Raw genomic sequence first — 14,084 nt, forward strand, 5'->3', positions numbered from 1 at the left:
TCATTATCAGTTCTCCTTACATGTTGAGCCAAATCATTGTTATAGATTTTCAAATAGCTATTTGTTTTTATACTCTTATAATTTACAGGATCTGGGGCCCGTTCACATGTTGTTGCAGCTATAATCTGTGTTGTGGTGCTAATATGTATAGCACTTGGCTTTGGCATTTACATTTGGAGAAACCATCAAAAAGGTAAGCTACTTCTTAATCTTATAAATAAGTGATTGAATCTGTTTATAATTTCTCTTTTTTTAGTTCATTCTTGGGTTATGGGAGTCGCTAGCAAGGCCAGCATGTATTGCCCATTCCTATTTGCCCTTGAGAAGGTAGTTGTGAGCCGCCTTCTTGAACCCCTGCAGTCCATGTGGTGAAAGTACTCCCACAATGCTGTTGGGTAGGGTGCTACATAATTTTTACCCAACGATAATGAAGTAACGACGATATATTTCCAAGTCATGGTGGTTTGTGACTCGGGTGGGGAACATGGAGGTGATGCACCTGCTGCTCTTGGCCTTCTACATGGTGGAGAGCATGGGTTTAGGAGGTCCTGTCGAAGTAGCCTTGGTGAGTTACTGCATTGCATCCTGTAGATAGTACATAATGCAGTCACCATGCACTGGTGATGGAGGGAATGGATGTTTAAGGTGATGGATGGGCTGCTGATCAAGTGGATAGCTTTGTCCTGGATTGTGGCTAGCTTCTTGAGTGATGTTGCAGTTGCACCCATGCAGGCAAGTGGAAAGTATTCCATAACATTCTTGACTTGTGCTTTGTAGGTGGTAGATAGGCTTTAGGGAGACAGGAGGTGAGTCACTCGCTGCAGAATACCCAGCCACTGACCTCTCCATAAATTGACTAATATATAACTGTGACAAAATGATATATAGTATTGAAAGAAATGGACATAATGGTTTGAATGACTTCCTTCTGTGCTGTATGATTCTATGAAATCCAGTAGGAAATTTAAGAGATTGTGAATAACTGAGACCCAAGCACTGTTCCTTGCAGTACCCGACTAGTTACAGCCTACCAACCCGAAAATTACCCATTTATTCCTACTCTCTGTTTTCTGTCCATTAACCGATTCTCAATTCATGCTGGTATATTACCCCCAATCCTATGAGCCCTAATTTTGTTTTAATAACCTCTTGTGTGGCACCTTATGGAATGCCTTCTGAAAATCCAAATACATCACATCCACTGGTCCCTCCCCAATCTATCCTGCTAGTTACAACCTCAAAAAACTCTAACAGATTCGTCAAACATGATTTTCCTTTCATAAATCCTTGTTGACTCTGCACAATCCTATTATTATTTTCTAAGTGCCCTGTTACCACGTCCTTACTAATAGATTCTAGCATTTTCCCTACTACTGATGTTGGGCTAACTGGTCTGTAGTTCCCCGTTTTCTCTCTCCCTCTCTTCTTAAATAGTGGGGTTACATTTGCTACCTTCCAATCTATGGGAACTGTTCTAGAATCAGTGGAATTTTGGAAAATGACAACCCTCATCACTATCTCTATAGCCACCTCTTTCGAAACCCTAAGATGTAGGCCATCATGTCCAGGGGATTTATCGGCTTTCAGTCCCATTAATTTCCCCAGTACTATTTTTTTACTAATAATTTCTTTCAGTTTCTCATTCTCACTAGACCTTTGGTTCTCCACTATTTCCGGGAGGTTTTTGCATCATCTTCTGTGAAGACAGGCACAAAGTATTTGTTTAATTTCTCTGTAATTTCCTTATTCCCCATTATAATTTCTTCTTTCTCAACTGTAAGGGACCCACATTTACTTTTGCTAATCTTTTCCTTTTTACGTACCTATAGAAGCTTTTACAATCTGTTTTTATGTCTCTCGCTAGTTTACTCTTATATTCTATTTTCCCTTTCTTTATCGCTTTCTTGATCCTCCTTTGCTGAATTCTAAAATCCTCCCAATCCTCAGGCTTACTGCTTTTTTTGGCAACATTATAAGCCTCTTCCTTTGATCTAATACTATCTTTAACTTCTCTTGTTAGCCACCGTTGGACCACTTTTCCTGTGGGGTTTTTGTGCTTTAAAGGAATGTATATGTGTTGTAAATTATGTATTAGTTCTTTAAATGCTAGCCATTGCTTGTCTACCATCATACCATTTAATGTAGTTCCCCAATCTACCTTAGCCAACTCGCCCCTCGTACCTACATAGTTTGCTTTGTTTAGATTTAAGACCCAATTTCAAAATTAACTAAATCACTTTCAAACTTAATATAAAATTCTATCATATTATGGTCACTCTTCCCTAAAGGCGCCTTTACTACAAGGTTATTAATTAACCCTTTCTCATTACACAATGTCTAAAATAGCCTGTTCCCTAGTTGGTTCCTCTGAAGGGATAATTACTAGTCCTAGCCCCTTTAGGGCTATCCCAGATCAGGCATATTCCCCAGACTAAAGTTTGAGGTAGCCGAATCCTAAAGACGCTTAATTGTGTCTAAAGGTCCAGACTATCTCCCCCTAAAGGAAAGGAACAACCTGAAGATGTTACCGTCCTCCAGATAGCACTTTTAATAAGTTTAGCTAGACTGTAACGTTCCGGATATTATGAGGGTCCAGAAAACTCCCCCAGAATTTTGCAACTCCTCACCAAAGAGTGTACAGAGATTGAGTTCGCGAGTTTGATACAGAAGTATTATGAGACAATTCTAAAAATATATAGATTTATTAAAGAACTGACATGTAATTTACAGTTGATGATTCAATCACAACATTAACAGTTCCAAAAAGAGAAATCTTTACAATCTTATTATCAGAGATCCTTATTCTCAAATCTTAACTTCACTACAGTTTTACAGTTCTTAAAGTTTATTCAGGATATCCATCAAAATCAAATACAGTACCTTGATCTCCAAGACACAAAGAGTTGTAGACTTACAGAGCCTGCCTCTGAAGCCAAGAATCACTTTGCCCCTTTACAGCAAGTCTAGTATCCTATTTGAGAGTTCAATATTTATACCCTTTTCCAGTGGTATTCCTTTAAGGTTTTCTGCTGATGTAAGCTAATTATCTCTAGTCATTTTTCTGCTGACCCCTACAATTCTTAGTCACCTCAGCTGGTAGCATTAAGAATCGTGTCTCTACCCAAGGTGTCCTAAGCTTACCATAAAAACGGTGTGACAACAGGTTTTTCTATTTGATGTCATTTTTACTAAGGCCTTCTCTTCATGCTCTTGCAATTAGAACACCTTAACTAGGGTGATCTATGCAATTCTTAGTCACCTCAGTTGGTAGCAATACAGACTCGTGTCTCCACTCTGTAGGTGTTTTTAAGTTTAACACAAAAACGATGTGACGGCAGGTGTTTCTTTTACTTGATGTCATTTTTACGAAGGCATATGTTTCTTAATTTTATGTGCCTCTTTATGAAGTGTAACTTGGAACACCTTAACCAGGATGCACCATTGTCTTCTTTCCAAAGATTCAGATCGTCAGGAGCCTCCAACCTTCTGTTTCAACAAGGCCATTGACTCAGTGTCATCAACCATCCCATCCCCATAGCCAGAATGCTGTTAACAATACAGCTTCTCCATTGTTAGGTTTCTAGATTTCCAAACCCAGTTTGTCATGTTTTAATAAGGCCAGAATTCTTTCATAGAATGGTGTATTTTTCAGAATAGGTTATATGGCTTATTCCTTCACACCTCAATATACTGATCTAGAAAACTATCTTGTATACATTGTATAAATTTGTCCTCCACACTATTACTGCAAATTTGGTTTGCCCATTCTATATGTAGATTAAAGTCCCCCATGATTACTGTATTACCCTTGTTACATGCACCTCCAATTTCCTGATTTATACTCTGCCCTACATTACAACTACTGTTTGGGGGCTTATAAACAACTCAAACCAATGTTTTCTGCCCTTGCTGTTTCTTAGCTCCACCCAAACTGATTCTACTTCTTGATGTTTGGAGTTAAGATCCTTTCTCTCTACTGTCTTTATCCCATCCTTTATTATCAAGGCTACCCCTCCTCCTTTTCCATTTTGCCTATCTCTTCTAAAAGTTAAGTATCCTGGAATATTTAGTTGCAAACCTTGGTCACTTTGCAATCACATCTCCGTAATGGCTATTAGATTAAACCTATTAATTTCTATCTCTGTATTAATTTGTAAGACATGCGGAAATTGCCCCTTGCCCCGTCAGTTTCCTAAGTTCAGACCCATCGAGCAGACAACACAAAACCCAATTAATCTGTGAAAACTTCTTTTACTTAAACATCAGCAAGAGATTACAAGTAATCCGATAGTCTTGTAATGTATCATAATTCCCAATTATATCTAAACATACACAGAGCTATCCCTTTACTTTAAGCTCAAGCAAAACAAAACAACATACATACTAACACTAACGAGTGGTCAATTCGACTGTGACTAGATGTATGATTTCTGGCAACTGACCAGGTCGCCCCTCCCGACTGCAGCAATGAGTGTCTTGAAACAGCACCTGTTATACCCCAAAATTTGTCAAACCTCCCACTGCGTACGTGTCCCTAACTATACCGCATAATGGTCATCAGTTGTTTCTCAGACCTTCTTATCGCTAGTCCGTTAGACATCCATGGGTCTTCAAAATTACATTCCAAAGTCTGAAGATGTTTCCACAGTTCACTAGTCTATTCCCACAGGACTCTCAAAGCATGCTTTCCTTATCTTGGCAAAAGGCAGCTGGCAGCCTTTCACAGCATACAGCCATAACAATTCATTTAGCAAAGTTCTGTTCTTGCTCAAGGTCGTCTTTATTTGTGAACAGTTTTTTGCACAAAAAGTTCAGTAGTTCCTCAACTTCCCGAAGCACGCTGGTATACCAAAATGTGGTCAGGTTTGTTTTCAGTTTTGGTCAAATTACAGCAATATTTACAGCAAATGGCTTATTCTTACAAATCCACCTTCAGTGTCTGTGCACCCAAATCAAGCGTTACAGGCACTTACAACTTGTAGGCATTGTCTTCTTCTTTTGGCGTCTTCTGCAACAGATTAATCCATTCTTGTTGCTTGCGTGTCCTGTTGACTCGACAAGTTATCGTTAGTAAATATAACACAATCACCAACTGAACAATGACCAAAACGTGGGAGTTAATTCTTATCCAGGGATGAACCTCAATACTCATATCAATATCCCACCAGGACGAATCCTCCCTGACTTTAGGGATCATTTTATGCAATTCACGATTTTTCTGGGCCAGGGTATAAAAGTGCTTTTGGGACTGACTAACTCTACCAAGTGTTCTGGCAGAGGTGGAATGTAATAGCCGAATCGAGTCACATACTGGTGTAATTGCTCTTTTAACTCATCTTCTACAGTGATATCTACTTGCCTATGCGAATAAATGCTTAATAAAACCCGCGCCCCAAGTCTCACAGGTCGGACTGGGGTAAAACAAAAAGTTCCTGCCACAACAGGACAGATCAGGTTGTTACCGTACGGGTATTCCCGGTGCATAGTGGCAATCTTCACCCTTCCCTCGGTACACAGATTGTACAGAGAAATGCTGTCCTGCAATCACTTTCATGGTGCAGTTCCATTCTATCCCATCCCAATCAAACCAGCACGCAGGGGCTTCGTGTTCTACCACGTCATAAGGGCAGATGAATGTGTCCCGAGCTTGCGCACACCCGGTGAAATCTGCGGCCACCCAAGTGGTCCCATCCACTCGGGTTACGTACTTCGGGGGTTCGTCATACCTTATTAAGTGATCTCCCTGACGTACTCCTATGTTCTCCACGCGGAACAGAGGATCTGGGGACACCTTTTCAGGCAGAATGGGGTAATACAATACCATTCCTAACAGGGTGACGTTGTTCTGTTCCTGTAACTGGCATTCAGGTTTCACCGGGTACACCTGTACCAACCCCCTGACTTCACACACATTCATGGTAAACTGGTACTGTAAGTGGAAATTGCCCTCAGGTGTCAGTCACCCACGAGGGTAGCTTCCCTTCAACAATGCTCTGCAGGTTTTCACGGACTTGTTCCACTAACGAAGATCCATACATTACACACACATCATTTCGCACAGCCTCACTAGAGGCCTTTCGATCCTCCTTTAAAATTTGATTTATCTTTTAGCATGGGATTCTAAATGTTTAACCATGTCCTGCAGATGAATGGTCATAATTTGGTCCTCCTTTAATTCTTCCTTTAATTCCTCCTGTTTCAGACCATTCATTTTGTTCAAAATTTCCCTTAAACGATTTCTAACTTCCTTTACAGATTGATCCAAATTAGCCATATCAAGACTACATCATTTATCAGACCCCGCCACCTTCTGATATGGTCCCCTTTAATCCCATAAATGACATAATTTTCTTCAATGATCTTGGTACTATTTTCCCCAGGATATCGTTAAGTCCATTACCATTCCCTGAGCCCTTGCGATCTAAATGCTCTAAATCCGATTCCGCCATTGTTGTGCTGGGCCTTTCCCAAAATCCCTCTATTAATTCCAGCATCATCCTCTCATATAACCGTGCTGTTTCTGGCTTGCACCAGTTCGGTAGTCCCATCTCAGTCAGATTCAATATTACCGGCACCACCTCATGGTGCACATCATGGTACAATATCATCCGAGTTGGGATTACCACTAACCCATTTGTCGGTCCCAGGGTGTGTTTGGGGCAGACAACCTGGGTTTCTTGTTGTTCTTCCCACGGTTGAGTTTTATTCGTAGAGAGGGGAAGTTTAGGATGGACTTTTAATTCCACCATGTGTATTATTCCGTTTTTACATTCCTGCACATGATAATGCGTGCAACCCTTCGGACCCCTACACGGCCTTCCCTCCCCGTCCACAAACCATTGGTAGGGACCCCTGTCATCTATTCCATTCGCTTGGATACTTTTCCCGCCTATCCAGTGGATGGGAGCTCCACAAAGCGGCTCCGTGGACATGAAAGTGTGGTTACATGGCGTCACTGAAGGGTTTATGCACCCATATATACCCTCATGCTCTTACCACCCATCGTGGCCAACATAGCATAGTATCTCCATTGCTTTCTGATTGAGTTGGACTCCCGGGGTTCCCCCAAGGATCCCCTATCTGGTGGTAACTAGTATTGTCACCTGCTTTTGCCTGAATGAACCATACACGCAGCTGACTTGTAGTCCCACTCTTACACTTTACACATATTCCCCATCCTCCTCGAATCACATGAGTGGTTACCCATATCCTTCCCAAACAACTGGTTTCACATGTACCCGTAATGGACTGGAGAGAGATCTCCTGGGCGGTGCCTAGGGGTGACGTTGCTGGGACAATAGTAATGTGACTGTTGTAACTCAAACTGTTGGATGCCGCCCCGTGCGTTGCTGTTGCCTCTCCAAGGTGGAGCGTTATACTGCACAGCATCCAAAATAGTCTCCCCATCTTCCCTTGCCTGGTCCTTGCCTGTAGGGGAAGGGGACAAAAACGGAGTGTTACTCCGGGCCTTGCACCCTAGGTACACCCATTAGTTCAGACTCTTAATACTGATGTATTTTATTTTAAAAACAAAACAAAACAAAACGGGGCTTCCTACTTTTATTTTGCTGCATTGGATAATTTTCTCACTCCTACCACTGATAATACCTCAAGGGTGTCTTTTTATTTCTTTTACTATGGCACCGTGGGGTAGGAGGGGGCTGCTGGACTCCTCTGTGGAGCTAGTTCCGGACCAGGGGACGAGGAGGTTTCTACAGCTCCCATGTCCTGTCCACCTTCATTTGGATCATACTGTACCTGTGGAGGCGCCCCTTCAGGTAAGGGCACCTCATTGGGTGGGGGTGTCCTATTCGACACCCCTTCTTCATCATCCCACTGGAGAGGATAAATCCAGCGCACCATGCTCATAATCGTGGCTTGTTGTCTTCTGGACCTGCTAGTGGGCTGAAAAAGCTTCATCTGGTTAATATCAAACCATTTAATTTTCTTAGGCAACTTAACTGCATACACCATGGGACTAGCTTTATCAACAATGCAATACGGCCCCTTGTATAGGGGTTCAAAGACACCCACCCTCGCATAGTTTCATACCATTACCTGGCTCCCTACTTCCCACTCCTGACGTTTACTCGGAGCCAGATGTAATCGGTTGTGTCGATGTGCCTTCCCAATGTTGTGGGCAGCCCTCTAGTTCAGTTCTTTTAAAGTTCCCCACAGGTTACTGAGGAATTTTTCCCGAGCCACCTCCTTAATTTGTTTATCAGTCAGAGTGGGGACCAACAGGTGTTTGGGGGTTCGCATGGGTCTCCCCGTTACCAATTCATGAGGGGAGTGACCTGTTCCTTTGGCTCTGTTACTACGTATCCCCATAAGGATTAGGGGGAGTACCTCATCCCACTTAGTGTGCTGTTCGTTTAATTCCTTTCGCAGGGCCAACTTTGGTTCATTCTTTCCACAATCCCCGATGACTGCGGGTTGTGGGTTACGTGCCATTTCCCTTCAATCCCAAGCAACTTCAGAGTGGCTTGCATTACCTGACCTGTAAAATGACTCCCTTGGTCTGACTCTACCACTCGAGGGAGACCCCATCTGGAAAATATCTCCCTAACTAGGGTCTTGGCCATCCACAATGCTGTGGCCGACTTGCACGGGAAGGCTTCTACCCACTTGTGAAATTATCCACCAAAACTAAACAGTATTTATTGCCTTTTTTGGTGGTGGGCAAGGGTCCGATAAAATCTATCTGGACACACTGGTCCTGTTGGTCGAATGATATGTCTGAGGAGAGCCTTCCTCTTATGTGGGTCAGGATTATTAGCAGCACACACTAAACAGCTTTTACAGTAATCCTCTCTGTCTTCCTTCAGATGAGGCCACCACCCCACCTCCTCGACCCGCTTCCAGGTCGTCTCAGGTCTGGGGTGCCTGGCCCCTGGTCCCCCATGGGCGAGCTGCATAAATTTCTCCTGAAATCCCTCAGGCACTATCCATTTATCCCCTTTGAACAACATTCCTTCCCTAACCTCCACATCGCTGGCACCGTAGGGTCCTTCCACAGATGCCCTGCCTCCTTTTCTCTAAGGACAGTCTTCAATACTAAATCGTCTAACTGTACCGTTTTAAGATCCGGAGGGAGCGGGACGGTATCGGCCACCGGGGTGACGGTTGTCACCATTCCTGATTGATACGGGTCCCATGGGACACCTCGTTCCGCCCCCGCCCTCGCTAATTCGTCTGCTCTTTTGTTCCACTCCCATCTGGGCTCAGTTTTAGAATGTGCTTTTACTTTATTTATGTAATAATCCTCCCCTCCCTTTCCTAGGGCTTCCACGATAGTCGCCAGCATTGGTGCGGTAACTAACGGTTTGCCATCCGCGGAGGTAAAACCTCTTGTAGCCCAAATCGGCAAATATTCCGTACAGGCATTAGAGGTGAACATGGAGTCAGAACAGATTGTATACAGTGGGGGAAACTCAGTGGGATGCGTTACTACATATGTTACGGCTGCCAATTCTGCCTGTTGAGAACTAAGAGTAGTGGGCAAATTAATCGTCACTTCCACCCTTGTTTGTGGGTAATAAATTCCACCTTCTCCACAAAACTGGACCCATCCAAATATATATCTCTTCCCTCAGGGTGCATATAGGATTTAAATCTGCCCTCTGTCTCCCACACCCCCTCTAACATACAGGTTTTGAGATCCGCCCTGATAATTAAGGTTAGCTGCTAGCTTTGGCTCGCTTAGTGTTCTTACTCTCCGATCCACCCCTTCTAACTGTAGGGTCCATGCAGCTACCCGGGTGCTTGACACCGTTCCCTCTTTAATTCGGCCTTCTAACAGGAGCGGGTTGGTGTGTGGCGGGTGAGGAGAGTGATGGGCTGGGTTCCCGTGAATATGGCAAAATGTCTTACTGCCCAGAATGTGGCAAGCAAATGCCTCTCACAGGTAGAACCTTGGTTATTACTGTGGAGGCAGAGGCTATGAGTCTCAGCCGTCCATTTACTTCCTGCATTAAAACAGCATCCAGACTGGCATCTGTCGCTGCTACCTCAAGAAAAAAGTCCTTTGTATGGTCTATCGCTCCCAGTAGGTCCTGTTTCAACTGTACAAATGTCTTCTTACAATGCTCATCCCATTCCCAATCTAAAATAACAACAGAAAATGCTGGAAAAACTCAGCAGGCCACATCCGTGGAGAGAAATTAGAATCGACGTTTCAGGTCTAACCCTTTTCCCAATCAACTCCTTTTCTAAGCAATCTCAGCAGAGGAGCCACTGTGGCTGCATAATTCTCAATGAATTCTCTACAGTATCCCGTTAGACCCAGGAATGATCGGAGAGCAGTTACCGACCCCAGGCGGGGCAGTTCCTGGACCGTTTTATGCTTCACATCATCTATAGCGCGCTCTCCTGGTCAAAGAGTTAGCCTGAGAAACTGACCATCCCGTTGTCCTATCTGTGCCTTCTTGGGGGTCGATTTTCCTGGAGCCGTCAGGCGGGGTTTCAGGCGTGTGGGGGGGGGGGGGGGCAAATCCCGAATTTGGGGGTCCCGACACCATCCCGCCCAAAACCCCGCCCCACGCAAGTTTCAGGGGCGGTGGGTACCCGCCCCGCACTGGGACCCGCCGAAACCAGGCGGGAAGGGATTAGTGCCAGTTAACTGCCTGTTAACTGCCTGTTAACAGGTAGTTTTTAGCTTAATCCCTATTTTGAGGGGTTTCGTGTGGGATTCCCGACGGCTCCAAACCACGCCAGGTTAGAGCAGGCGGGTCGTCGGGTTGAAGGAGTTGGAGGGGTCGCGATGTCGGTGCTCAGGTGAGTGATGGGTGCATGAGTGCAAAGGTAAGTGTGTTTGGTGTGTCTAAAGTGTGTAAAGAACTTTTACTTACCTGTACTTACCTTAACAGCCTTTCTTCCTGTAGCCGTCGGGAGTCCATCACTCAGCTGGCACTTAAAGCTGAACGGCTGCGATCTGTGAAAAGTGACAGCCTTCAGCTTTGAGTGCTGCTGAGAGTTCTAACTGAGTCTGTGCAGAAGGACTCAGGTTAGAACTCAGACTGTCAGTGTTTCACAGCTTCAAACAGCTGTGAAACACTGATATTTCATCTGTCAAGAACTCTTGACAGATGAAATTGCAGTCTGTGACGTCACCTGTTGCCGGGTGGCCCTTAATTGGCCTGCTGAGCCCGCTGGGCGGGCTCAACAAGGTCAATCAAGGGAAAATTGCGCAGATTGGCCGGACGTCAAAGTAGGTGGGTCTAAAACCCGAAAGTTGTAGTCCCACCTTCTTCCCGACAGCTTCAGGAAAATCGACCCCTTGGGGTTTATTTAAAAATCTGCGGCTGCAAGCAATTCTAACAGCTCCTGCAGCAATTCCTCATGCTCACTCTCACTGTCTGTGAACAGCAATAGTTCATCTACATATTGTACAAGCTGACCTGATCAACTAAATTTTGATAGACAGTGAGCTATACACTGATGGAAAATAGATGGACTATTGTGGAAAAGCAAAATATTGCGGATGCTGGAAATCTGAAATAAAAACAGAAAATGCTGGAAATACTCAGCAGGTCAGGCAGCATCTGTGGAGAGAGAAACAGAGTTAATGTTTCAGGTCGATGACCCTTCATCAGAACTGGAAAAAGTTGGAGATGGAACAGGTTTTTAAGCAAGTGTAGGGGCAGGGAAAGGGGGGAGGGGAGGAAAGAACAAAAGGAAAGGTGCTAGAAACAATGTATCGCCCTGTTTGGGGCGTAATTATCGGCCGGGCGCAAAATTTAGCGCCTAACGCAAATTATCGCCTCCGACTGCAAACTTGGCTTCTATCACCCCTGGAGGTGATTGGAGCGCTACATCAGGCGCTGCACACCTCTCTTAAGGCGCTAACGGCGAGGAGCAAGGCGCTAACTCAGATCGCAGGCGAAGCTCAGGTGATGTTAGTTAGCAATGGAATACAGATACACTGGCGCCGGCCAGTTCTTAAAGGGGAGGGTCGATCTTGCTCTCCAGCCACACCCTGCTCATTGCAGCCTTGAATCTCGGCCTGGATAGACCTCCACTTGAATTCTGCTGGAAAGAACAATGGAGAGGCCCAGGGAAAGAGCTCAGAGTCTCCCCCATAGTCTCTTCTAAATCGATGCAAGGAAGGTCAAATCAAAAAGAACCTGCAAAGTGCTGCTCAGTATCCAAAGCTCCTTCACACAGCGTTGAATCTCTCCAGAAGTCTCTCTCTCTCTTTCTCAGAATGCGTCATGCAAGAATGTCTCCCACAAAAAAAGGCAGGAAGATGGTGCCTTTAAATAGCATTCCCCCAGCCCCTTACCGACTGCAAAGCGTTCCCCTCAACCTGTCGATGCTAGCGGCAGGCGGAAAGGAAGGGGGCGCGACTCAATATCCGATCCAGGGAGCTACCGGGGTGTTGCACGCGCGACTGATGTCATGATCTGCCGGCGCAGGAGATCGTGGCAGTAGTGTTTAACGTCGCTGCAAAAACTCTGGTCAATTTCGCGAGCGGCGCAAACATTGCCGTGCCCGGGCGCTAGTTGTGTTGCGTCCCATTATCACCCTCTTAGGGCGCAAAGCAACCGAATTTTTCCTCCAAAGTCTGTGATAGGATGGAAGGCAGGAGAGATTAAGAGACAAAAGGGATGATGGTGCAAGGCAAAAGGAGATGATAATGGGACATGTTAAGAAAGAAAAGATGACTCTAGATGAAGTGTAAATGGCGATGGCAGAATGATCGACAGCTGCCATGTAAGAGAGAAGAAAAAGATAGGGACAGAGGCTATGGTCTGAAATTGTTGAACTCGATGTTGAGTCCAGAAGACTATTGTGGAATAAAAACAGAAAATGCTGGAGATACTCAGCAGGTCAGGCAGCATCTGTGAAGAGAGAAAGAGACATCTCTTCACAGATGCTGCCTGACCTTCTGAGTATCTCTAGCATTTTCCGTTTTTATTTCGGATTTCCAGCATCTGCAGTATTTTCTTTTTGTAAAACTATTGTGGAATCTTTGTGACAGACACGTCCACGCATATTGCTGTCCCTTAAATGTAAAAGCAAACTTGTACTGGTCCTCCAGGTGCAAGGGAATCGACCAGAACCCATTTGATATGTCCAACACTGTGAACACCGTGGCAGAGCTTGGAATATTGCCAATCAGATCAACCACGGCTGCTACCGCGGGAGCACAAGCAGGAATGTTTTTATACAAAACCTTGTAATCTACAGTCATCTGCCAAGAGTTGTCCGGTTTCTTTACCGGCCAAATCGGGGAGTTAACATGCGTCGCAATAGGTCTCAATACCCCTTGTTCCACCAAGGACACAACAGCTTTTTCCAGATCCTTTTTAGCTTCCCTGGGGAATGTATACTGTTTCTGGGGCTGGGACATGGGTTCTCCCCCCACTCGCACCTCGACTCCTGCTACCCTGCCATAATCATGTTATGGGTAGCAGAATCTCCCATGGCGTCCCACACTATGGTTTGATATCTTTCGGGCACTTTAGCCATTAGTGTTTCTAAGTCATAGGGCCCGGCGCGGGGGTATAACCATTACTTCCTCGCCATGATCCCCCCCCCCACAAACAGTTATTAATCTTATCCACGATCACATTGTGGGCTAACATCCAATCAGAGCCCAACACTCCCATTCCTGGCTGATCCCATTTCATCAGTATACACGTCCAATTTGTTTGGAGGGGCCCTACCTTAAAACTCTAAGGTCTTGACACCGCCCCAGCCGTTGAGTTGCCTGTAAAACCACCCAATACATAGGGGGTTCGCTTAACCAGGGAGACAATATCGGGGAGGGAGAGTGGACTACCGTGCTTGATGCTCCAATGTCTACCAAATAGTCCCCTCTCTCTCCCTCAATCACGATGTCTACACATGGTCTTCCCCAATCATGAGTGGACACAGGTACTCGGGCTGGGTGCGGCCCCGTCATGCTCGAGTTTCCCCGTGGTCCTCCCCATGGACTGCGTAGATTTTCCCTTGTGGAATATCAAGCTCCCTTATAGTCTTAGCAAGCAGTTTGACCAACTCCTCATAATTGGGGGCGCTAGGTTACGGCTCTGCCGGTTGCGGAGCCTCAGCCTGTCCTTTCTTAGGTTTCTTACAAT

General features: G+C 45.1%; 1 protein-coding gene and 1 pseudogene across 3 annotated transcripts in view; one reads left to right on the forward strand and one right to left on the reverse strand.

The window, feature by feature from the left end:
- Positions 1-14,084, reverse strand: part of LOC147106753 (natural cytotoxicity triggering receptor 3 ligand 1-like) — a 744,151-nt pseudogene that overhangs the window by 377,029 nt on the left and 353,038 nt on the right.
- The window catches only part of LOC147106758 (uncharacterized), a 141,492-nt gene that overhangs the window by 8,710 nt on the left and 118,698 nt on the right, over positions 1-14,084 (forward strand). For all 3 annotated transcript variants that reach the window (XM_086007844.1, XM_086007847.1, XM_086007845.1), the window contains exon 4: positions 89-193. In XM_086007844.1, coding sequence (XP_085863970.1) covers positions 89-193 — 105 coding nt within the window. The remainder of the gene's footprint in view (positions 1-88; positions 194-14,084) is intronic.

The sequence above is a fragment of the Somniosus microcephalus genome, chromosome 15 (assembly GCF_052327205.1).
Source record: "Somniosus microcephalus isolate GS21.2 chromosome 15, FLI_Smic_1.0, whole genome shotgun sequence".
NCBI classification, from domain to species: domain Eukaryota; kingdom Metazoa; phylum Chordata; class Chondrichthyes; order Squaliformes; family Somniosidae; genus Somniosus; species Somniosus microcephalus.